Here is a 24,073-nt window from a genome sequence, read left to right as displayed (position 1 = left end):
ATACTGCTTCTTAGAGCTCAGTAATAACCGTATACTGTAAAAATAAATCATTAGGTAGAGCAAAGAGTTGTTTAAGGTAAGTGTGAGTCTTATTAAATATTTTTGTATAAATTCTCTTGTTGAAAATTACATACTGAAAAGCAACATGGTCATGTTGGGTTCAACACATCCTTTTAATCAGAAATTCCCTGCTTCACATTGTTTATTGATTCCTCAGTATGATATCAGGTAAACTGTCAATTTACAAGTTATTTATATGGACATTTTCTCTCACCAGCTCATTGCCTTCCAAGCCTAGTAGAGCAACAGTATGCAGAGTCAATTCTGTAATTGTGTTTAGGAAGTCTAATTATGGAGGGAAAAATAACATAAGAAGAAGCATTACTAAATTACCATGGCAAATATACATATTAGTTTCCAATGATCACTCTTGGTATTACCCATGCCAATAATATTTCTCATTAGTTAAACTTAATAGAGAATCAATACTCCAAAGTCAGGAAATTCTACTATATAAAAGCTATTATAAAAAACTCCACTGGCAACTTTATTGATTGATGAGTTGATATATTCCTTCCTTCTGTCATAATCTTGTTCACCCAAAGCCAACTTTGCAATGGCAGTTACAATGTTCAGAGCGGGAGGCTTGGGGAGAATAGCTTTATGTTACCAACTTAGAGTCTACCTGGGGAGAAAGGCCAATTTAGTCCCTTAGAAAGGTTTTGGAGTTTTGAGTGTGAAAATGAACCTCTCTGTGTGCTCAAAAACTTGGCTGATTTAGACTCAAACAGGATAACTTTTCCTTAAGCTGAGATTTCACAACCTCAACCATTCTCATTTTTACATTGTAGGAGATTGCCTGGCGCAGTGTGGCAAAGAGTGCCGCTCTTACTGCTGTGACGGAAACACACCCTACTGCTGCTCCTACTACGCCTATATTGGGAACATCCTCTCGTGAGTAAAGGGCAAACCTCACCGTATGCTTCTTCCTTTGGTCCAGTCTCACTTTCAAGAAGCACTATGATATGAGTGCAGACAAGACAGTGAAGACTGGTGCAGGAGAGGGTGGCTCATGCTTATAATGTAATTCCAGCACTGAGCCAGGGGGATTGCCAAGAGTTTAAAGGCAGCCTGAGTAATATAATTATTTTCCATACAGTCTGGAATACTGTGTGAAATTTCGTCACACAAACAAATCAAAAGATTGGTTATTGATTTAAAAACGTTCCTAGAGATTTAAATAATATTACTTGATAAATATGCAAATTTAAAAATAGCCTTTGTTAGAAGAGAGTTTTAAAACAATGCTTTCATTGTTTCTTGTATGTACTAGAGTAGTGTGTTATGTCGTCTATTCATAAACTCATGATATCCTCCAGTCTCCTGTATTGAAGGATGTATAAGCTGACATTTGTTGTTAAATCATGGTCAGCTTACTTACCAACCATACCCTAAACTGTCTAATATATTAAGGAAGTTAAGGAAAATGAGGGGTTATAAATAAAGAAAACAACTGTAATATGAAATCTCAGTTATTTATATAACGCATATATGACAACTCAGAAATAAATTCAGAACCTAAGTAAAGGTAGATGTGAGTGACAGACATCCCATACACAGAAACGCAGACTGTGTTAAGTAGATCCCCCATATTGGATTAAAAATGTATTTAATTGCTGCTTCTGACCAAAGGACAACGGGAGTGATGCCTGCCTTTGGGCTGAAAGTCTCTAATTTTGTATTTCTGCTAAATCTATGTAAGTGTGGGCTTGCAGGTCCTCTGCGCATAGAGCTGAGGAGTGAAAAGCAGGAACTGGTAGAAAAGGTCACCCTGTAGTCAGAGCCTCCTGTGACTCAGCTATGCTGCAGGTCCAGCCTCTGTTCTCTCCTGCTTTCCCTCTCCATATGCGTATGGCTGAGTGGAAACTCCTCCATTCCTAGGCAGTAGCTCAGCTCAGCTTCTGCCTCCTGAAGGCTCAGGAGGAAATAGGATGTGCAAGGCTTGTTCTGAGCGACCCGGCTGCTCCAGAAACATGCCCATTGAGAAGCCTGGCAACAAAGTCCTCTGTTTCTCCAAAGGGAAACCCTAAAGGGAACTCTACCACGACAAAAACTTTCAAGAATCCACACTAGACCTGATAATACAGTTCTGTTTGACTGTACATCATTCGCCAACAATCTGGTTTGGGATACTCTTAAAGACTATGAGCTATGGAAGAAATGCCAGGATGGAATTTTAAAAATGAATGATGCATTGATTTTAAATGAAGAGTAAATATTCAATGAAATATAAGCTAAGTAAATTTTCTAAATTTTCCCTTATGGAGGATTCAGTGACAAAGCAACTAATTGCCAATCAGCATATGTTTTCACAGGAATGGGATAACTCAAATATCTATAATGACTTTTATAATTGTAGATAGCTATACAGACTATAAGATAGTTAAAAGCTTCTGAATAATAAATTATATTTTTAATGATTTCTTAATGTCTTATGCTACTACTGCTCCAGTGTATGTGTGAGTGGAACCAGTCGTGGGTATGAATGAGCAAACTTGGGATTTTTTAGTCCTGTGCCCTTGATGTCACTAAATGTAGTGACACTCACTAAATGTCAGTATGTATGGTGCCCAGTTTATTAACTTACCACCCTGTCTCAGTGGGAACTAAATTTTATGGCCATAACTATTAACCAGAATATCATAAATTTTTTTAATGTGAAAATATGCCTTCTGTGACTTAGATTCAGAAAAAAGGAATACACCTTTCCAATCAGCACATTAATTGGGGTTACTAGCACCATGTACTTGTTATGCATAAACGGGAAAAGGGAACTGTGTTTTGCAGGGGAAAAGTAAACACAGATGGCATTGTATTTCAGGCAGTTAAAACTGAACTTTCTGTCAAAAATAGAAACTTCTGAGTAAAGCTCTTGCTAAACAATTCTTAGGGGAAAAAAAAAAAAAAACCCTTTAAAGTGTTTTTCCCACTGGATGGAGGAGGATACATTTTCAGGATTTCCAGTGATTGTTTAACCTTTGAAAGGAGTTTTCTACTCCACCCAAGACTTTTTTTTTCTATTATGTTGAACTAGGTGCAGGGCAACAGGGAAGGAATGGAGGTGGGGGTAGGGGTGGGGATAGGGGAGGGGATAGGGATGGGGTGGGGGTGGGGTGGGCATGAGTCCTAAGAATGGTCATATGAGTTCTTTTGTGCACATGTTTCCCAATATTGCCGGTTTGGAATTCAAAATCTATACTTCCTTTAGCAAGCCTCTGGGCACATTCTGTTGAATAATTTGAATCATCTTAACAGAAAGTTAAACTTTCTTATGTTATCAGGAAAGAAGCAAAGGAAAGAAAGAAAGAAAGAAAGAAAGAAAGAAAGAAAGAAAGAAAGAAAGAAAGAAAGAAAGAAAGAGAGAGAGAGAGAGAAAGAAAGAAAAGAGAGAGAGAAAGAAAGAAAAGAGAGAGAGAAAGAAAGAAAGAAAGAAAGAAAGAAAGAAAGAAAGAAAGAAAGAAAGAAAGAAAGAAAGAAAGAAAACCAATGGAGATAATAAAATTTAGTCTTGGTTAATTTTATTTTTGGTTTTATCTTGTGGCTTAGTTTCAAAGTAAAATTGCCAACCTTTAGTTTAAAATGAACTTTAAATAAAAAAATCAGGACTAGCTCAGAAGATAATTGGGCCATTCCGTAATGTCTATAAATCGCTTAAAGTGAGGGGTATGGGGCCTCTGTCTACCACTGCAGCAATCACAGCTGAGGGGGGATATGTTGCTTTTTAAAACTTAACACGTGTGTGTCTGTCTGAGTGAGACGGAGACAGAGACAGGGACAGACAGAGACAGAGAGAACTGTGTATTTACAGTGAGATGTTTAGAGAAGGCTTCATAAGTGACATTAGATAAGAGTTGGGAAGGAAGGGTAAAGGTTTACACAAATGAACAGTGAAGGAAAGGAAATTCCTTCGAGACAGAGAGACTCCTGGACACACAGCCAAAGATAGAAGCGAGGAAATGATCTTTTGGCAAAACCCATCTTGTTCAAAGTAGCCGGAAAGGAAATTAAACTTTGATTCAGAGATAGAAAGGGGGAGGGGGGAATCAGATAAAAGGTGGATTGTTATTAATAGACTCTTATTGGTTATGCCACCCCGAATTAAAATAAAACAATTCGACTTTCCATGGGAAAAGTAGACATATGACTTTATGTAGGGTAGACACAATCTTAGGTACCACTAAGAAAGCCCTCAAATGGAGATTTCAAGTATTCTGTAGATAAAAGATCAGGAAGGACACAGGGCATAATGTGTGGAACACATTGGATAGACTACAGGACATGACAGTGAGTAAGAGATTTATTTATTTATTTATTTATTTTTATTTGATAATAAGATCAAGCTCTTGAAGTTTAGAAGCCTATATACTTTTTAAAAATGTGAGATTTTGAGTTATGTTGAGAAATAAGATATAATGAGTGATATAATGACCATAATGAGTCACACACATTGTTCTGCAACTCTTCCACAGAGAAGGTGGGACAGACACCCTGATGAATGTGTAAAGAGACGCTTACATGGACATTGTTGATAGAACCTGACTGACATCCCCTAGGAGTGAAGCCAGGGAGAAAAGCTGTGTTTCGTAGAGTACTCCTTAGAACTGGTAGAATCCCAAGGGAATACAGGATGTTATAGCATCACTATTTATTGCTATCCACTGGAGCAAAGTAAAAACATAACCTTACTGAAAATAAAGACACTCCGCCATATCAGGAATTACTGTTCAATCTTATCTGTGAGCCAGACTGGCTGGGAGATACTGTGAGCCAGACCATCAGATGTAGGACTTAATTGTCTAACTCAAAAAAAAAAAGGATTTTGCTTTCCCAGACTGCCATTTTAAACTGAAGATTAAGCCAAGCACATCTAATAGCAGAGAAACATGCCCATAGGAAGCAATCAAGAGACAGAACTAACAATGCAGGCCCTGGTGGGATTTGGTTTCTTTTCTTTTCAATGAAACATGAAAGATGTATTACCCACAGTTCTGCAAAGACAGCTAATAAATATCACTACTGTGATTCTTTTTTTTTTAGAGCCACGCTATGCATGAAGTCAACACGAAGTTAAAGAATAAAGGTTTTCCGTTTCGAAATGACATTTGTGGTCCTGTGGTAATTAAAGGGCTGAGGATGTTAATTAAACTCAGGAGAGACTTTTGCATCCATTAAGAATAGCATTTAAATGGAAATAAAATTATTTTAGTTTCAGAGATGAGAAAAAAAAACACCTCTGAAAAAAGTAAGCACTGAGAAAATTCAAGTTAGTGGATGTTCTAGTTGTGTCTCTGTCACTGTGATAATTCACACAACCAGAAGCCCCTTTTGAGAGGAAGAAGTTGATTTGCTTACATAGTCCACCATAGAGGGAAGCAAAGGCGGGGACCTGGAGGCAGATACTGAAACAGGGAACATGAAAGAATGGCTTTGCTCCACCTGGCTCATTTGACCTGCTTTCTTAAACAATCCAGGAACACCAGTCTAGAAGTGGGACGATTTCCAGTGGCCTTGGCTTTTCCATGTCAGCCATTGATCTACAATATATTGGTTAGTCTATTGGAGGTAGGAATCACTCAGTTAAAGTTCCATTTTCTAAGTGACTCTAGTTTTCGTTGAGTTGGTTAAAAAAACAAACCAAAAAACTAACAAGCATGAAAGTCTCACTTTTGTTTTATTAATGATGAACAGCAACCAAAAAAGACAATGTTAAAATAAAGATGAACTTGAAAATTGTTGAAAATATAACAATAATTTCTGTTTTATCAAGGTAGAAATTAGGTGTCTCTCTTAGAGGGCGTAATTATATATTAGGGTTTATTTTATTAACAGCAAATATAAATGTGTTGATAAATGAAACTTTTCAGTCATATGTATTATCTAGGGCTGGTGAGATGGCTCAGTGGGTAAGAGCACCCGACTGCTCTTCTGAAGGTCCGAAGTTCAAATCCCAGCAACCACATGGTGGCTCACAACCACCCGTAATGAGATCTGATGCCCTCTTCTGGTGCGTCTGAAGACAGCTACAGTGTATTACATGTAAAAAATAAATAAATAAATAAATAAATCTTTAAAAAAAAAAGATTTAAAAAAAATGTATTATCTACTCTAATTGCCTTTATAAATGGAGTGAACTTAACATGAATATTTGTTTTGAGAAAAAAATACGTGAAGTTTCTAGAACATAGTGTCAACAAATTTGTAGAAATACACTCCAGCTCTTCCGTGCTCTGTACCAACTGCTGGAGGATGAAGCCATCAAAAAAACATAGACCTGCTCGTGTTTTTTTTGTTTTTTTTGTTTTTTGTTTTGTTTTTTTTTTTTTTTTTAGGAGCTAGCAGGTAACAGAGAGCTCTAAGCAGATTGCTTAGCCCACTATGGTTGGTAGAGCTGAAAACCTGGCAGATCCAAAAAAAGACTTGCCTTCACTCTGCCCTGAGCATGCCCCGAAGGCTTCTTGAAGAGGAATTATTCTGAAATCTAACACAAGAGCTGGGTGTGTTGTACAGTTGCTAGAGAACTTGCCTAGCATCCACAAGGTCCTAGTTTAGGTTTCCAGCACTGCCTAAACCAAGTGAGTTAGTATACACCCATAATGCCAGCCTTTGGGAGGTCGAGGCAGAGGGGTCAGGAGGTGAAAGTCATCTTTAACTCTGAAGAATTCAGAACAGCCCTAACTGCAGGAGACACCGCTATGAATAAATAAGTCTCAAAAATAAGGGGAACTGATAAAATAGGATTCACATTTAGAAAACTATGTATAGAGGGGAAATTTTAGGTTAATAGATAATCTTCAAAAGTCAAATCATTTTGCCTTGATTCCCATGCTTGCCTTCCTTTAAAGCCAGTGGTAGGCAAGCCTGTTTGTCACTGTGGCTACTCAGGATTGCACTGAGAATCTCAACCAGCATGTCCCATAAGGCAGTAGAAGATAAAATAATTAGAAAGCTAAGAACTAAATTACTGATTGTCATTAATAAATATTGTGACTGTTAATACAGGGTTTTTAAACTAACAAAATGTCACCAAGTTGGCAGTGTATACATTTTGCATAACAAAAGTAGTGGACTGCTGTATGCCAGCAACACATACTAGGAATCCTAATGTGTATGCAAATAAACACCCAAACCACCTAAGGACCATAAGAGAGATGAGTTAGGACTCAACAGTATAGGACTTGCCTCGTATGCAGAAATCCTGGCCTCCATCCCCATCACTCCTCCCACTCCCAGCAAACGACTCAGGGTAAATCCTAAGCAACTCCATATATCCTTGGCATTTGCAGAGCAACAGAAACACATAAAACTTCAATAGTGTTATTTACTATTTTGTGTCACTGTGACGAGAACACCTGATTGTGTGACCCTCTAGGCTTGGGCAACTTCTCACGAGCCGGAGGTAGGTAATGTGTGGCAAAGGACCTTCCTCACTGCTCACTGGCAGGAAGCAGAGAGGAGACAGGAAGTAGGCAAGAATAAGCTAGCCCCAGGGACCTGATTCTGGGGGCCTCCTCTCTCCAGTCAGTCTCTGCTTCCCCACGTTTCCAGAACGGCACCACACACGTGTACCTAGGCTCACTCACATGTGCTTATGAAGACACTTCATATTTAGACCACATCATAATGAGGGGGGAACAGAGGCTAGCCTCATTTCTGTAGATGGGATATTTTAACAATGTCATTTTTTCCAGGACTATCTATGTCAGTTCCATGCCGTTTTGGTCAAAATCCTCAGAGTTGCTTACTATTGAATTTTGGAGACTGTGCCTAAGGTTTATGTGCAATAAAGATCGCAGAAAACTGACAATGGCTGTAATAAAAGCAAGGAGGACAGGCATTTCCTACAGACACGATAGACATGAACATGAATCATATGAATCATCTATGATCCCAGTTACTCAGGGGCTTGAGGCTGGGTGATCGTGAGTCCAAGGCTAGTCCGGGAAAAGGGAGATCCTGTCTCTGAAGGAAAATTACTGCCGGTGAGATGTCTCAGTGAGTAAATGTGCTAGCTGAATAAGACTGGCAACCTAAGTTTGATCCCCAGAACTCACAGTGGAAAGACAGAACTACCTCCTTTGAATTGTCCTTTGACCTACATATGTCCGGCTACATGACACACACATCACACATGTCACAGGTCAGATATCACATACATCATTTAGTCTCTCTATCTCTCTCTCTCTCACACACACACACACACACACACACACACCATTACCACCAGCAATGATAATAATTAACAATAATAATAATAATAAATTTAAAAATAAAATATACTTATTAGAAAGTACTTTATGTGTTAACCGATCATATAATCAAGACTATAGGGCTTAGAAATTTTTTTAGTAAGCACAACTCCTAATCAGGCCGGTATCTCAGCAGAAGCATCCGACCCAGTGTACAAAGTACTGTGTCACAACGTTTCTTAGGTCTTATGTGTTAGTCCTGTTTGTTAGTGTAGCAAAAACCTGGATACATCCTACTTAGGAAAAGAAAAGGTTTGTTGTGATCTGTAATTCTGAAGGCTGCCATTTAAAATGGTTACTTTCTTTTCTGGCTTTGAGCATGAGGCAGCACAATACATCATTAGTGGGGTGTGTAGATAAGAAGGCCTGTTGCTTCATGGTACAGAGAGAGAGGAGGGAGAGGGGAGAGACTCAGGATCACAGTATTATCTTCAAGGGCACATATCCAACTTCCTTCTATTGAATCCTATCTCTGAAAATTCACTTATCCAATAGCATCCAACGGAGGAACAAGTGTGTTTAACAAATGGGCTTTGGGGCTATCCCAGATCTAATTCTGTTTTCACATTCGCCTACATCTTCAAAGTCCATCGCCCTGTGTATGAGATAGTCAGCCCTTGCTTTTTTTTTTTTTTTTTTTAAAGAGGGTACTTGTCTAAGATAGTTTTAGCTAACTCTAGATTAATGTAAGTATGCAAGTCTCACTTAAGGTCAGCCCAGTTGAACTTTAGTGTTCTGTAGGATAGAGGCATTCAGCATTCCTTGAAGATCTCAAGATGGGGTAAATGAAAAGGATCCCTGACATTCGTTGATATTAGGAGGACCATAACACTCTACTTGGTATGCTTCTTGCTCCCCTTTCTCATCGCCAATGTCTGTATTAAAAGCTTTCCTCTCTTTTAATATTACACTGCTCCTTCTCTAACCTATTAGTATTCATTGGTTTGGTTCCAAGGTCTCCTGTTTGTCCTTCTATAGACTCCAGGCCTGCAAGGGTAAGAAGCCAGTCTTCCAACCCATCATCAAAGCTCTTGGTTCTATAGAATCAATAACATACCGTTTTAATGCGAGTCAATCCGCCACTGAAACGCAAACACCTTGAGAGTTTGTGGGTGCTAAATTATTAATATGCATCATCTGGATAAATATTTATTTAGAAAACTCAAATCACAATTTGAATATGTTATTGGCTTCCGAGACTATCTTTCCGTGGAATACAAATGAGGTGCCATCCCAGTAAAGGGTATGAGAGTCACTCATCACTTCCTGATCGCATTGTTTATGATAAATTAGAATTAGATGAGGGGGACGAGAGCTGAAACGCTGATTTGATTCCGATGATTTACTTCTGTGTTTCCTGGTGAGTGCTCTCCCTCAAGGAAGCAAGGCAACCCACCCGCCACAGACTGTTATGACAACGGGCTCCTCTGCGTCTTTATTCACTTCCATAATTTGGAGAGATAAAATGTAATATAGAGGAGAGGAAAATTCCACACACTGAGTGATTTGTTTTTTCTTTCCTCCATTGTATCTGAAGAATTCTGGCAGACAGCTGCCACCAAGAACACAACACCTCCCAGCTGTCTCCCAATGGCAGAATGTTAGGAAGAACCCACTTCTTAACTAATGAATTTCTGCAGGTGAGGATAACCTCACAAAGTCTAATAGGATTCCATCTGAAGTGCCACGGGTGACCGTCTGGGCTATTTAACTCACAGAATCTTTGTGACTCAAGACAAACAGGATTTGTGGTTTCTATATCACTGTAATAAGAAGGGGCAGAAGGAAGTAGACCTTATCTGTAGCAAGAGAAGTGCCTCATGCCATTATGCACATCCCACAAAAATACAGAAAACATCACAAATTCCTTCTTCTGTATTTCTGTATACATTCACACTGACCAGGGGTCAGCCGATCAGTATTTCTCCATGCTACATTTTGAAAAAACAATAACTACCTGGGGCTGCAGAGAGCCAACTCAAAAATGTTAAAAATATATATGTATATTTCATTCACAGGCATAAAATACAATAGCAGTTTCTACGATATTGCACACAGAAAAATTTCTGGAGTTTACACAGTTTTTATTTTTCTGAATTTATTTTCAATGAAACTATATTAGTTCCACAAGTTTATGGAGCTCAGTAACTGACATAGGCAGAAGATGCAGTGGTCAAATTTAACCTACAGTTATCCATCCACCTCCCACTTTGCAACCTATGCAACTGTTAATCTACATAAAAGATGATTTTCTTGTTGTAGCTTCTACATGGAAATGTGGTTTTATTCTGGTTCATTTGCTTAATGCATGCATCCTAGCTCTGTCCATGCTGGTACAGATGGCAGTCTTCTGTTCTTTTTTAATAGTTGAATAGTGTTCTGTGAGTGATACTTAATCATTACCCATTCATTCGTCAGTCTGTCCATCCATTCATTGCTAATTTCATATCTGAGTTACAACTAATGATTAGAATTAATCTAAGCACATCCTTTGTATCTAAACCTTCTGCTTTAAGATTGTAATAGTAAAAAATATCCATTCTTAGACTAGCTGGAGAGGCCTCACCTTTACTGGATAACAAGACATTTTGGGGGAAGCTTCATATACTTCATATTGGTTGTAGTAAAATGAAGTTATAGAAGAAAGATTATGAACGTTTAGAGGCAGAAAAAAAATGCCCTTGGAATTCTCTTGTTTTCTTAACCTCATTGACCCTCCCTTGAAAGTAGCTAAAAGGGAAATAAAGAATTTGCTTCTGGATCCTAAAGGGTCTGGGTGATATATTTATACATGGAAGCAATCAGCAGGGATATATGCATTTTTGTCAGTAGTAAACATATCAGACTTGGAAAATATCTGGATTAAGGAAGAAAAGAAAACAAGTACAGAGCAGATCACCAAGAGAGTTTGGAAAGCTGGAGGCCTTGCAGGGGGCCTCGCCTGCTGAGGGGATTTCCTGGGCCTTCCTTAGTGCCAACAGAGGAGTAACATCTGCTACCGCCACCTGCTGACACTGGAGCTTCCCGGGAGCACCCTCAGCCTCAGGGAAGCTCTCCAGCCTCTCCATCAAATGTGATTATAGATTGCTGACTGGAAGGCAGCTCAATAAGTGTTGTATCCCTCTACCCAGAGATTGCCAAAAAAATATATCACAGCCCCCAAAGACATGCCCTTTAGGTTTACATGTCTGCCATGTTACCATAGGCTGACCAGGGAGTTAGAAGAGGGTCTCAGAAACATGGACAAGTCTGAATAATGTTACCTAACTCTTATTTACGAAAAAGAAATAGCACATGGAACAGCAAACGCCGAGAGGTAATGATTGGCTTCACAAACAGATTCACTGTAGAATTCTAGTTAATTCCCCTTTCGAAATTTAATTCACAAGATTTCTGGCATCTATTTTGAACATGCCTGGCTCTTCTCTCCTGGTACATGAATAATGAATGTACACAGCAGTGTTCTGACGGCAGTGCATCGCAGCAGTGTGATCACAGTGATCTATAGATATGAGTGTGCCTTTGCATGTAGCAGTTCAGAATGGTCCTGATTAGGCTTTTCAAAAATTATGCTAATTAGCAGTTCTCTCCATAAAAGCCAGTGCTTATAGAACTTACAGGGCTGTTAAAAAACAACAGTTTGCCTTGAAGATATTGTATATAATATACAACCATGGTAGTCTCCAGACAGAAAATATTTCCACTAGTAACAAATAAAAAAAACAAATTGTATGGCAACTCAGAGCCACTGGTTATTCCAAAGACTGAGATTGATCATGTCTAAAACAATTTCTTTTCATTCATCTTTTTGGCTTCGTATAGTCAACTTATTATACATTGCATGGCGTATTTGCCCTGTTTTTTTTTTTAGCTTGTGTGTGTGTGTCTGTCACAGGGTTTCTCTGTATAGCCCTGGCTGTTCTAGAACTCACTTTGTAGACCATGCTGGTCTCAAACTCAGAAATCTGCCTGACTCTGCCTCCCAAGTGCTGGGATTAAAGGCATGTGCCACCACTGCCCGGCTATTTGCTGTGCTTATGATAGTTTTGTTTCTTCCTTTTTGAGTGGAAGCCTTGGTTTTGATTCTGAGTGAGATGGAGAAAGCACATTCTGCCCCAAGCTACCACTGAATGCAGCTCTCAAACCTGGACTGGGTGTGTACAGCAACGACCCCGGGCTATGGCTACCTGGCAGATTCAAGACAAATTTAGTTATGCCTAATTAATTACGGCCTTTGCCAGGTTACTTCCTCTGTTTAATCCACAGTGGACCAAACATATCCCAGGTACTAGGTGGACTTCCATACCATTCAGAACTGTAGGAGGAGGTCTCTAGCTTTGGCTGGGCAAGTAAAGTCTCTTTGTGCTCAGGTATTGGGGGGGGGGGCGCATCTGGAATGTTTTTCTTTTCTGTAGTCCTTTGTACCCAACATCTTGGAAGATCCCTTAAACAGTGAAGCACAGCAGCAAGGGACACTGCAACAATGAGACCCAGTAGGGCCCAAAGCTAGGACAATTGCAGTGCAGACCTGACTTTCTAATCAGAGGAGATAGGATGCATCTCCAATCTCCATGGAGCAAGTCTCACTCTCTCCCCTATTCTCATTCTCATTCATATGCTCACACTCCTACCCTCCCTCTCTCCCTCCCTCCTCCCCTCCTCCCTCCCTCCTTTCTTCCCTTCTTTCCTTCCTTCTTCCTATATATGAGCCCATTGTGAATATGTTCAAAAAAGTTGGTATTTATGTGCTTTATTTATAAGCACATCTTTTGGCAAGAGATCCAAAAGGGTTCATCTTATGGAAGCAGAAAATACTATGGAAATGATAAAGGATGAGGAAACTCAAGAAGAGGCTCCTTTAATTATGTATGAACTCCTGAACAAATGTCTCCTCAGCCCAGATAGCGTATTGGCAACAAACCAAAATAAAGATACCACCTAAGTCAAACTTACTAAACCAATGAGTTTATTAGGATTACTTACAGGAGTATGTGTGTGTGGGGTGTTACTTATGGAGCAAAATTGACTCTAAAGCAGCTACATGACAGAAAGCCTATGCCAGTATGGGTAATGGTCCATGAGGGAGAAGGGGGAGGGGCTAGTGAAACTTGTCAGTCTCAGGAAGTTCCTGAAAATTCTGAGTTGTTTACCTCCTGATCTTTAAGGAGGCCCATCTAAGAATGTCCTGAGTCTTTAAGAGACTCCCTGCGGCACAGACTGTCCCAACTCGGAGGAAATTGCTATAACAACAACTGCCACTCATAGAAGTTGGATCTATGCTTTCAACTGAATCTAAATGATTATTTTCTCTAACAGAATTCTGTCTCATGACTTGGTCTTTAAAAAGTCCAGGGTACAGTGCATCATTACTCAACACACAGAAGATTAAGGAAAGGTCTTTATCACAAGGGAGAAGCCAATCAAAAGATGGCAGGGGTGTGGGAATTACCTACTAGAGAATGATAGAATAAAGTGGGAAGAGGGGGACATAATGAAGAAACATCCAGCTTTATTAAAGAATTTATATATCCAAGAATCTCTGCCAATTTTAAATTGGAAAAACCCAAATAAATTCACACCCAGGCAAATCATCATCAGTCAATCAATCAATCAATCAATAAAAAATAAAGAAAATAATTTGAAAGGACATTACCTTAGTGGAACCATGTTTTGAATTTTTTTTCCTTTTTTTTTCGTCAGAAATACAGAGGACAGAAAAATGATACTTTTTTTCTCAAGTGCTGGAAAAGTAGAAATCTACATTTCTATATCCAGTAAAAATAGCCCTCAGCAAAAACAGCCATGTTGAGATTAAGAAAACAAAAGGTTGCATTATTAAGAAAAACTGTGACAGCATTAGGCCAGCAGATCTGACCTAAAAGGATTACTAAAAGAAGATAAGCAATGAAGCAGATGGTGCCAGAAAGCAAATTGGAATATGGGAAAGCAAATGAGATTAAGAAAATCTGGTCTGGGACTGGTAAGTATTAGTCTGCTTTTTGCCTCCTCCTAGTCTTGAAAATGCACCTGATAGCCACATGGAAAACATAATGTGCTATAATGCACTTACAAGGTACAATGCATGCAATGGGCATTGTTATGTCACAGGCACAATACCTAGGAGCAAAGCTGGAGAGTTGGGATGACAAAGTATCCTGTGAACGTGTTGCTATCCTGTGAAAGTGATACCAAATTCATTCAAAGATCAGCCTGCCTTCTATCTTTCCCTTGAGCATCCGGTAAAAACAACAGATTTACTGGCCTATAGCAGAATTTATCAAAATGTACAGTCCATGGTTAAAATGGAAAGCTAATGATGATGGCCAATTATCACTGTCAATGTGCTTTCAAATCATGTGGCAGTACATCTCTGAGTGTATCTGATTCCAGAGAGGTATTGCTGAGAGGAGCAATCTGAACTTGGACAGCTCTACTCTTAGGACAGAGGTCCTGGACTGAACAACAGTGAAGGAGTTGAGGAATGAGATTTACCTTGCCTATGCAGCACCATGATTCACCTCATTTCCCACTTGCCTCCATGCCTTCCCCATTATGACGGACTGCACCCTCATGCCATGAGCTTGTTCCCCATGATGAAAGCTGCAACCCTCACTCCATGACCTTGTTGCCCAGGACAACCGACTGTTACCTCACGCCATGAGCTGTTTCCATTATGACAGCTGCACCCTCACACCATGAGCCAAAATGAACCCTGAAGCTGCTTTACTCAGTTATATTTTCACGGCCGCAAAGGGAAGGAAATATTACACACTGATTTAACCAAACATGAAGGCACAGAAGGTAATAAAAGGGACAAGGAAAAAGATGGAAGGGACAATGGGAATTACAAAACTGTAAGTTCAAAGTTACCAATAATCACACTAATAATTTAAATGTAACAAATAAATGACAAAAGTTGGCTTCTTAAAATACAAAGTGTAACTCAAATCTATACTAGCTATTTGAAATTCATAAATCTATACTATTTGAAACTCACCTGAAAAATCGTGATTTAAATTCACTACAAAATCAGGAGGATCGGGAATGATGCACCATGGAACCAGTTACTAAAAGAAAGTGATACGACAATAGTAACTTAAGCAAAAGTTCAGAGCAGAGAATATTACCAAAGATAAAGTAGAATGTTACGTAACGATGCAGTGGTCCATGAGTCAAGAATACGTGGCTATCCTAAGTGCACACACAGCTAAGAATCAATAGCAACCATTCATGAAACAGACACAGGAAGAAGAGGGATGCAGAAAAGACAGGTCCATACTTAGTGAGGATCTCTTCCAAACACAGAGTTGCTAGAGAGGAAAACCAGCAAAAATTTACAAGACGTGACCTGTACTATGAACTAATAATGCACAGAACACCCCAGCCAACAGAAGCCTGTATCTATCATGTGCAAATGCTTTCCTTAAACATGTGTTAATAAAGACCACATCCTTGGTCAAAAAAAAAAAAAAAAAACCTTAAAATTGAAAAGAATGAAGTACACAATCTTTCATCAACATAATTAATACTAGAAGTCAGGAAACAGGTAAGAGGAATCTTGATGAAGGAAATACTTGAAATCCTCCTTATGAAAACACATGACTCAAGAAGCAATCATAAGGACACTGTAAAAAAAATAGAGAGGCTTTAAACGGAAATTAAGAAATAAGGAATGGTGCTTATAGTGTCTGGAAAGTAATATACAGGATTAAAACTTATATTAGGAAAAGAATTCTTTGGATCAATAATCTGCTTCCATCTTTAGAAGTCAGGAAAAGACAAAGAAAATAAACTCAAAGGCAAAAATCAATGAGCAGGAGAACAAAAGAGTGGTAAGAAAAGTAATGAAGCCAAGAGCTGAGCCTCTGAAAATATCAATATAGCATTGACAGGCTTCTAGGAACACTGGGGGAAGAGGGAGAGACATAAATTACCAGTGTTCGAAGAGTGAACTGTTTAAGTTATCTATCACAATAATTTACTTCTGCTGTTATGATGAATAACCATGAAATGGAGAAATGTCAAGCTGCACAACGAATTTAAATCAAGGGATACACATATCAGTTCTTCCTCATTCTTAATAATTTTCTGTCCCTCCAGCCAATAAATAAGCATTTGATCCCTTTCTCTGAGTTTTTCAAGCAATTTATTCTCTTGATTCTTTAACCATTTCTCCCTTCCATTTGCACATTTGTGACCATGCCAGCTGAGATAGCTCTACTTGATTGTAAACTCCTAAGGGAACACTACATATTACATTCATTTTTTAGATCTCGTTCTTTCACTGTGTGACACCCAGTCCCTTGGCAGTTTAGAGTGTGATAAAACGCTATCCGGTTAGAAGACATTTACAAACTTAAACAAATCTTCACTTGTAAGATTCAGAGAGAGACAGAGACAGAGACAGAGAGAGAGAGAGAGAGAGAGAGAGAGAGAGAGAGAGAGAGAGAGAGAGGTGGGGAGGGCTATGGAGACCAGCAAAGCCAGGACCCCTCCTGGCTTTATATCTGTTAAAGGGGCAAGTCCATTTATTTCTCTCTTAGTTGCCTCTTACTGGAGAGGAGGTCAAATGGCCCTATGGCTGTGATGGAATGGGTATGTACTTATTGGGTTCTGTCACCCACAACATATTTTTATTAAAAAGCATAGAATTATGTCTTACAAGGGTGGTCTCCCAACTGTGTTCAATCAATATCTTTAAAGATGAACCACTAAGCAGGTACTGGTAAACCATGGAATTTATGCCCACTTTTATCTCCTCGGTGTCGTAAGGAACATGTAGAATACTGTAATACAACCATATCAGTTACATGTATACACATGTGACATAGTCAGGGTTTTTATTCCTGAACAAATATCATGACCAAGAAGCAAGTTGGGGAGGAAAGGGTTTATTCAGCTTACACATGCACATTGCTGTTCATCACCAAAGGAAGACAGGATTGGAACTCAAGCAGGTCAGGAAGCAGGAGCTGATGCAGAGGCCATGGAGAGATGTTACTTACTGGCTTGCTCAGCTTGCTTTCTTATAGAACCCAGGATCACCAGCCCAGGGATGGCACCACCCACAATGAGCCCTTGATCACTAATTGAGAAAATGCCTTACAGCTGGATCTCATGGAAGCATTTTCTCAAGGGAAGCTCCTTTCTCTATGATAACTCCAGCCTGTGTGTCAAGTTGACACACAAAACCAGCCAGTACAACATCTTAAAGTTGTATATAAAAATGTTTGCTGTATGTGATGAATGAATACCCAAATTTGGAGAAAATGGTTCAGGAATGGGCACAGGGTGAGACATACGAAGATGTATCATAGCAGTAAGATTAGGTTGTCTTGATAGAGCAGGATAAAAATCCTGAAATATCTACAATAGTGGTTTTCAACTAGTAAGACTTTTGTCCCTACATTGGATACTTTAAAATATTTAAGAGGGGCTGGTGAGATGGCTCAGCTGTTAAGAGTACCAATTGCTCTTCTGGAGGTCATGAGTTCAAATCACAGCAACCACATGGTAAACCTTTGGGCCAGAGCAAGTAGGGGCCTGAGCAAGAGGGAGAAGGGAAGGGGGAAAAATTAGGGAAAGTGGTGTCGCTGATACCCCTTTGACATCTTCGGGTTGAAGTCAGACATACTGCTAAACATCCTCTAATGCACAGGCCGGTATTTCACAACGAAGAATGATTTGGTTCAAAATGTTAATAGTAGCAAGACTGAGCAAACCTAGCCTGTAAAAGGACACATCCAGGCTTCTAAGTTGCTTTGTGATATAGAAGCACTTTGAAAAACCTTTAAGGTTTTCATGTAGAGAGTTCAGCATACAGATAAAGAATATCTAACAACAGTTGCTTACACTGGACCAAAACATCACTTTCCTGGGGAATAAAATGCTTGATTAGTATAGATTCATTACAGGATAACACCCATATCTCCTATGTTGATGTAAATTCACTTATGAGGAAATTCTAACAGCAGTTCCTTCTATTTGACCAAAATGTCTCACTTGGGAGTTGCCGAAATGTGTGGCTATCATAGTCTGTATTGACAAGGCGTCCTTTGTTGGCATAAAGTGACAAGCAGATACAACTATTACATTTTTCAGATAAATAAAAAGAAGGGCAGGAACCTGTTTCATTAGCCCATAGCTCATAATGCCTTAAAAATGTCAAAAGAGAGCCAACACCAAACCATGGGTGCCCACTTGGGACACTAAGTCTCCCAGGGCGTGTTATTGTGGAAAGATGCTTAGTGAAAGAACCATGAGTCCCCTTTTAGTAAAAGAACAAATCTAAAGGAGAAATGCACAGTTGTGATGCTGGGTTTTATGAGCAGCAAACAAAAACCTTATGTTTGGAAAAATCATCTTCTAGGGGAAAAAAGCACAACCTATCTATGTGGCCTACATGTAATTATATATCTCTCTCTACTATATAATTTGTGTTGTTGTTATTGTTGTTGTTTTTCAGACGGGGTTTCTCTGTGTAGCCCTGGCTGTCCTTGGACTTTCTTGGTAGACCTGGCTGATCTCAAACTTGTTTCTGCCTCTGTAGTGCTGAGACTAAAAGAAGGTACCACCACACCCAGCCCTCTACATCTTTCATTTTAATTAACTGTTAGTCCAGTGAGTTATAAATAATACAAGGACAACTTGTATCTCTGCCATTCTACTCCAGCTTAAAATCCGAATACTTCCTATCATTTGCTATTTGGGCAAGTATCTCAGTTAGTATCTGAGATCTTTGGAGAGATGGTTCATTCTATACATCCACAGTTAACCAGAAACTTACTACAGCAATAGCTGAAGTATCAACTTCATACACTTTATGAAAAGAGATCCCATAAGTAAGGTGAAATAAAGATCTGGACTAGGAAAACAGAAAGCTATGGATGTTGATAATTAAATTACATGATGAAAATGAGTAAAAATGACTTGAAAAGGTTTATTAAGAGAAAAATAATGTTTCCTGAAATGTCTCATTGCTATTTGTGAAGGAAGATAGCAATATTAAAATCAAGGCTTTCTGATCATTGGCAGGCTCTCCAAACTAGGTTCACACATTTTTTTTAAAAAAATCCATTAAATAAAAAAAGAGAAACAATAATTTATCTTGACTCTTTTTTTTTTTTTTGGTAGCCTAAATATTTAAGAGAGAGAGCATACACAGAATTGAGGAGGCCCCAAATTTATGCATTTCTGGATAGAGGAGGAAAAATAGTTCTCACGGGAAAGAAGCTTATCCTGAAACGATTTTTCCAAAGCCAGTAAAATCTTTTCTGCTTTTCAGATTATGCCATTAGGCATCCCAACCCCCAGGTGTCTCAATTAATCAGAGGTTTGATTTAAAGACCTAGAAACCCGTGCAAGTTATTTCTTTTCCTGCACAGCATCATTTGTTACAAATAACACGTTCAAACCAGTATCTACTTGTAAGAAAAAAAAAAAGTATCCATTTCTTAAATGGTATGCAAGCTTTTTAAGTGTTTTGCATTTGTAAACACCAGTCTTCATTGTGTCTATTCAGCAAAACCTAAAACCAGAGATTTTACAGCATTCAAGTTAGCTTACTGCACACGTTCTCAACAGATAATATTTATGAAATTCTCCTGGGAGTGACTTCTAAAACTACACTTTCCCAGGAATTAATCTAGACATTCAGATACAGTAGGTGAACTATGCATGAGACAAATCTGTTCCTACCATCTCTCCTCACAGGAAAATCCTGGAACAAATGGTCCTAGGAACATGCTAGTCTGAATAAGCCACATCAAAAATCATTTTATTTTGGAACCCTAATAATCTACTTAATTATCAAATTATGATACATAATTAAACAGTCATTTCATGAGCCGTAACTTCTTTACAATTAAATAGAGTGACCCTGAAGCATTATCTTAAATTACTATGGCAACTCTATTAAGGAGTATTGAAAATGAAATGCAAAGGTTCACTTCTGTTTCATTAAGGTGCTTGAATACGGTAAGGAGAGCAGTGAAGAGAGTTCTTAGAAGTCTAAAAAAAGGCCAAATTTATAAATCACTGCATCTACCAAAATGATGGTTAGGAAATGGTGATGTCATTAGAATCTGCCCATTGGTTCCTATCGGATTAGATGAATCAAGAATAGGACCTGGTGCTTAGCCCTTATTAACTACTACATGGTCTTTATCACAATGTGCTTCAAGCATATGGACTAATATATGATGGTCTTATGGGTTGACTCTAAAGTATCCCCCAGGGGTTTATGCTTTGAATGATCAGTCCCCAACTTCTGGTACCAATTTTAAGGTTGTGGGACCTTCAGGAGTTAGAGCTTTGGCTGGCAAGGGTGGATTACTTGAGGTGAGCCTTGAAAGATATACCCATTTCTTTTTCTAGCCTGCTTTCTATATTTTCTGCCTATCATAATGTAAGGAATCAGAGCTGTATGTTCTCGGAGCCACAGACAGAGCCTCTCCTACCACCGTGCTGTTTCTGCCTTGATGGATTAAATATATCTGAAACTGCAGGCCACAACAGACTTTTCTTTTTTCCTTTCCTTTCCTTTTCTTTTCCTTTCCTTTTCTTTTCCTTTCCTTTTCTTTTCCTTTCCTTTCCTTTCCTTTCCTTTCCTTTCTTCCTTTTTTTGAGATGTCACATAATTTAAGTAACACATCTACTAAGGCAAGAATTGCTCCTAGCATAACTAAAACACAAGGCTACTTATGTTCTCAGTATCTTGATGCCACAGAACTGATATTTCTACTGGATTCTGTATGCCATTGAATGGTAACTTATATTGGTTTTGCCTTTTATTCCTTACAAATAAATAATATAAACCATCCTTAATTTTATTATATAACAATGCTATTTCATTATTAGTACAATTCTACATATTTTTATTAAATAAATATATGTAATAACTATCGTGTTAATTATGAGATAGGAACCATTGCATCATGAACCCGTTTATATGTGCTGTCATTCATGAACTCTGGCATCCTGCACATAAACCTTTGAGTTGTTGATTAGCATCCTTCTGTGAAGAAAGGACAAGTGCTGTGTCTCAAGTGGGCTTGAAAGCAGAGGATGGGATGAAATGATAAAGTGTGGGCCAGGTGGGCCTTGAAGGTACGGATGTGCGAGAGGGAAGCAAGTCCTATGATTCTGGATGTGGAAATCACATGGGAAAGAACTGAACCTGGAAAAGGTCATTTCTCAAAACAGCTACAAAACAACGGAGTTTAAGATTGGTAAGTGTATTTGCCTAATTAAAATTTAAACAAAGACTATGATAGATAACGGGTACATTTTATCATTTATTATTCTCTGCTTTGTATTGATCCAAGGAGGTCAAAATGTATGCCACATATCGGGTCTAGCCACTGGTCCTTACTAGTCAATAAAGAGAGGTAAATTAATAGTGAAAGCCAGAAAGGGGAGATTTATTCAATGTGGATATATTGGAAAAGAGACAAAGAGACAGATCCAGCAAACCCTCGAGTCCATCTTCAGGGTCCTGATGTAGGAATAAAGTCTAAATGTAGGGAGGGCCAGGATAGGCATCTGAGCAGGGCCAATCAGCGTGCGGTCCCACTGGCCACTGACCCATCTCCTGCAGGTTTCACAGTCTCATCCTGTCCTGGCCTGACAAGTAGAATTGTTTGAAATCTCTTGCAGGGAGACAAGCTACCCTTCTGGCTGCCCTCCTTCCAGCATGAGATTCCTGGAGAAATATCCATTTCTTTGGAGTCCATTGTTTCAACAATTTTATAATTGAGAGACCCAAGTGTCTCCTTAGAATTCCTTTTTACCAAGTGTCTTAGTCAGGGTTTCTATTCCTGCACAAACATCATGACCAAGAAGCAAGTTGGGGAGGAAAGGGTTTATTCGGCTTACACTTCCATGCTGCTGTTCATCACCAAAGGAAGTCAGGACTGGAACTCAAGCAGGTCAGGGAGCAGGAGCTGATACAGAGGCCATGGAGGGATGTTCTTTACTGGCTTGCTTCCCCTGGCTTACTCAGCCTGCTCTCTTATAGAACCAGGACTACCAGCCCAGAGATGGTCCCACCTACAAGGGGCCTTTCCCCCTTGATCACGAATTGAGAAAATGCCTTACAGCTGGATCTCATGGAGGCATTTCCTCAACTGAAGCTCCTTTCTCTGTGGTAACTCCAGCTGTGTCAAGTTGACACACAAAACTAGCCAGTACACCAAGGTTATAAAATCAGCTTTAGCATTTTATATTGGTAAAAAAAGTGTATTAGAAATTATGTTTGCCTAATTAAAATGTAAACATAGACCATAATAATAGTCAAGAGATTGTATCATTTCATGTTTCTGAATATGAGCATGCTTTCAGATGGTTGTGGCACTTAGTTATATGAATATTTAAGTTATATGAGTATTTACATGTCATTTCATGTCCAAATGATTTATCTGAATCAGTATTATCAAACATCTATGTTTCATTATGAAACTGCTTTTTAAAATATAGGTCAGTATAAAACATTATGTATCATTAAATAATTTAAGGCAGATGACTTACCTGGCTTCTAACACTATCTTCAGTCTGTGTACTCCCAGGGTCGTCAGAAATGTTGGAATGTATCCTCATCAAGCGTGTCATGAGTTTATAAAAATGTAGCTTTGTAAATTGGAAAGAGATTTATAAACATAGCCTCCCCCTGATAGTCACTCGTGCAGTAAATCCCACATACACTTGGATTTATCTGTTACCCTTGGGATTTCAAGGGCTGATTTATGAATCACTATACCAAAATCTATAATTTGATCAGGCACAAATCTTACTCTACAATTTCTGCTTTAACATGTAATACATAAATCCTGCCCAGCATGTTTTCTGGGTGACCACCCTTAGCAGTGAGTCCCCTACCTTTTTATTTGAGGGGTTGGGTGAAGAAAACTGATTGCCTGCATGCAATTCCAATGATAAATAAAAAGACCAAATAGAGTTGGGTATGGTGACTTGGACTTGTCATCCCAACAATCAAAAAGGCAAGTCAGGAGGGTTGTCATAAGGCCAGATAGGACTAGATAAAGGGTTTGGGACTAGCGTCAACTGTAGTGTGAGATCTTGCCTCAACAAAAGAAGACAAAACAGAACAACAAGTAAATCAACAGAATAGGACTTTCTCTGTGTTCCAGTAAACTCCTATTTCCCGAGGTTGCCTGTTTCCATTCCTTCTGCTGGCCCTCAGGGCTTCAGTTCTTTTCCCTCACCCAATACCAGATCAGGTTTCCCTCTCCCCACTACTACTATAATATATTACATATAATATATATAATATAATATAAATAGGATTTTTACTTCCAACTTCTAATGTATTTCTTTTCACTTCTTGCTTTACCTTAATTATCTGGACATGTTGAATTTATTGAATCAAAGCTGTGAGATAACAAAGTTTGTCTTGTTCTAGAGCCTGGGGACAAAGGCTCAGTTAAGTGTGACCTAAACCCGTTAACGTTAACTGGTTCTCTTTAGTGGACTAAGGGAATTATCTTCTGCATCTAAGTCCTGCACACAAAGCCTTGGGCCTCTTAGAAGGGAAGGAGAAGTTCATCAAGTGCCTCTTTGCATCGATTGAAAAGATCACCTTATGTTCTCTTGAAAAGTGCTTTAAATTAAATGTTTGGTGTTCAAAATGTACAACTCTCTTGCATTACTAGGAAAACATCTTTTCCCTCTTCCCCCTTCCTTTCCCCTTTTCCTTCCCCCCCCCTTCCTCCTCTTCTTCCTTCTCCTCTTCTTCTTCCTTCTTCTTTTCT

The 24,073-nt window shown here is 38.9% G+C and overlaps 1 protein-coding gene across 1 annotated transcript in view; it reads left to right on the top strand.

Moving 5' to 3' along the window:
• The window catches only part of Cyyr1 (cysteine and tyrosine rich 1), a 92,238-nt gene that overhangs the window by 4,734 nt on the left and 63,431 nt on the right, over positions 1-24,073 (top strand). The window contains exon 2 of the mRNA XM_021185389.2: positions 852-954. Coding sequence (XP_021041048.1) covers positions 852-954 — 103 coding nt within the window. The remainder of the gene's footprint in view (positions 1-851; positions 955-24,073) is intronic.

Source organism: Mus caroli, chromosome 16 (assembly GCF_900094665.2).
Source record: "Mus caroli chromosome 16, CAROLI_EIJ_v1.1, whole genome shotgun sequence".
Classification (NCBI taxonomy): Eukaryota; Metazoa; Chordata; class Mammalia; order Rodentia; family Muridae; genus Mus; species Mus caroli.
Note: the sequence above shows the minus strand (reverse complement) of the source record. Positions and strands in the feature narration are given on the sequence as shown.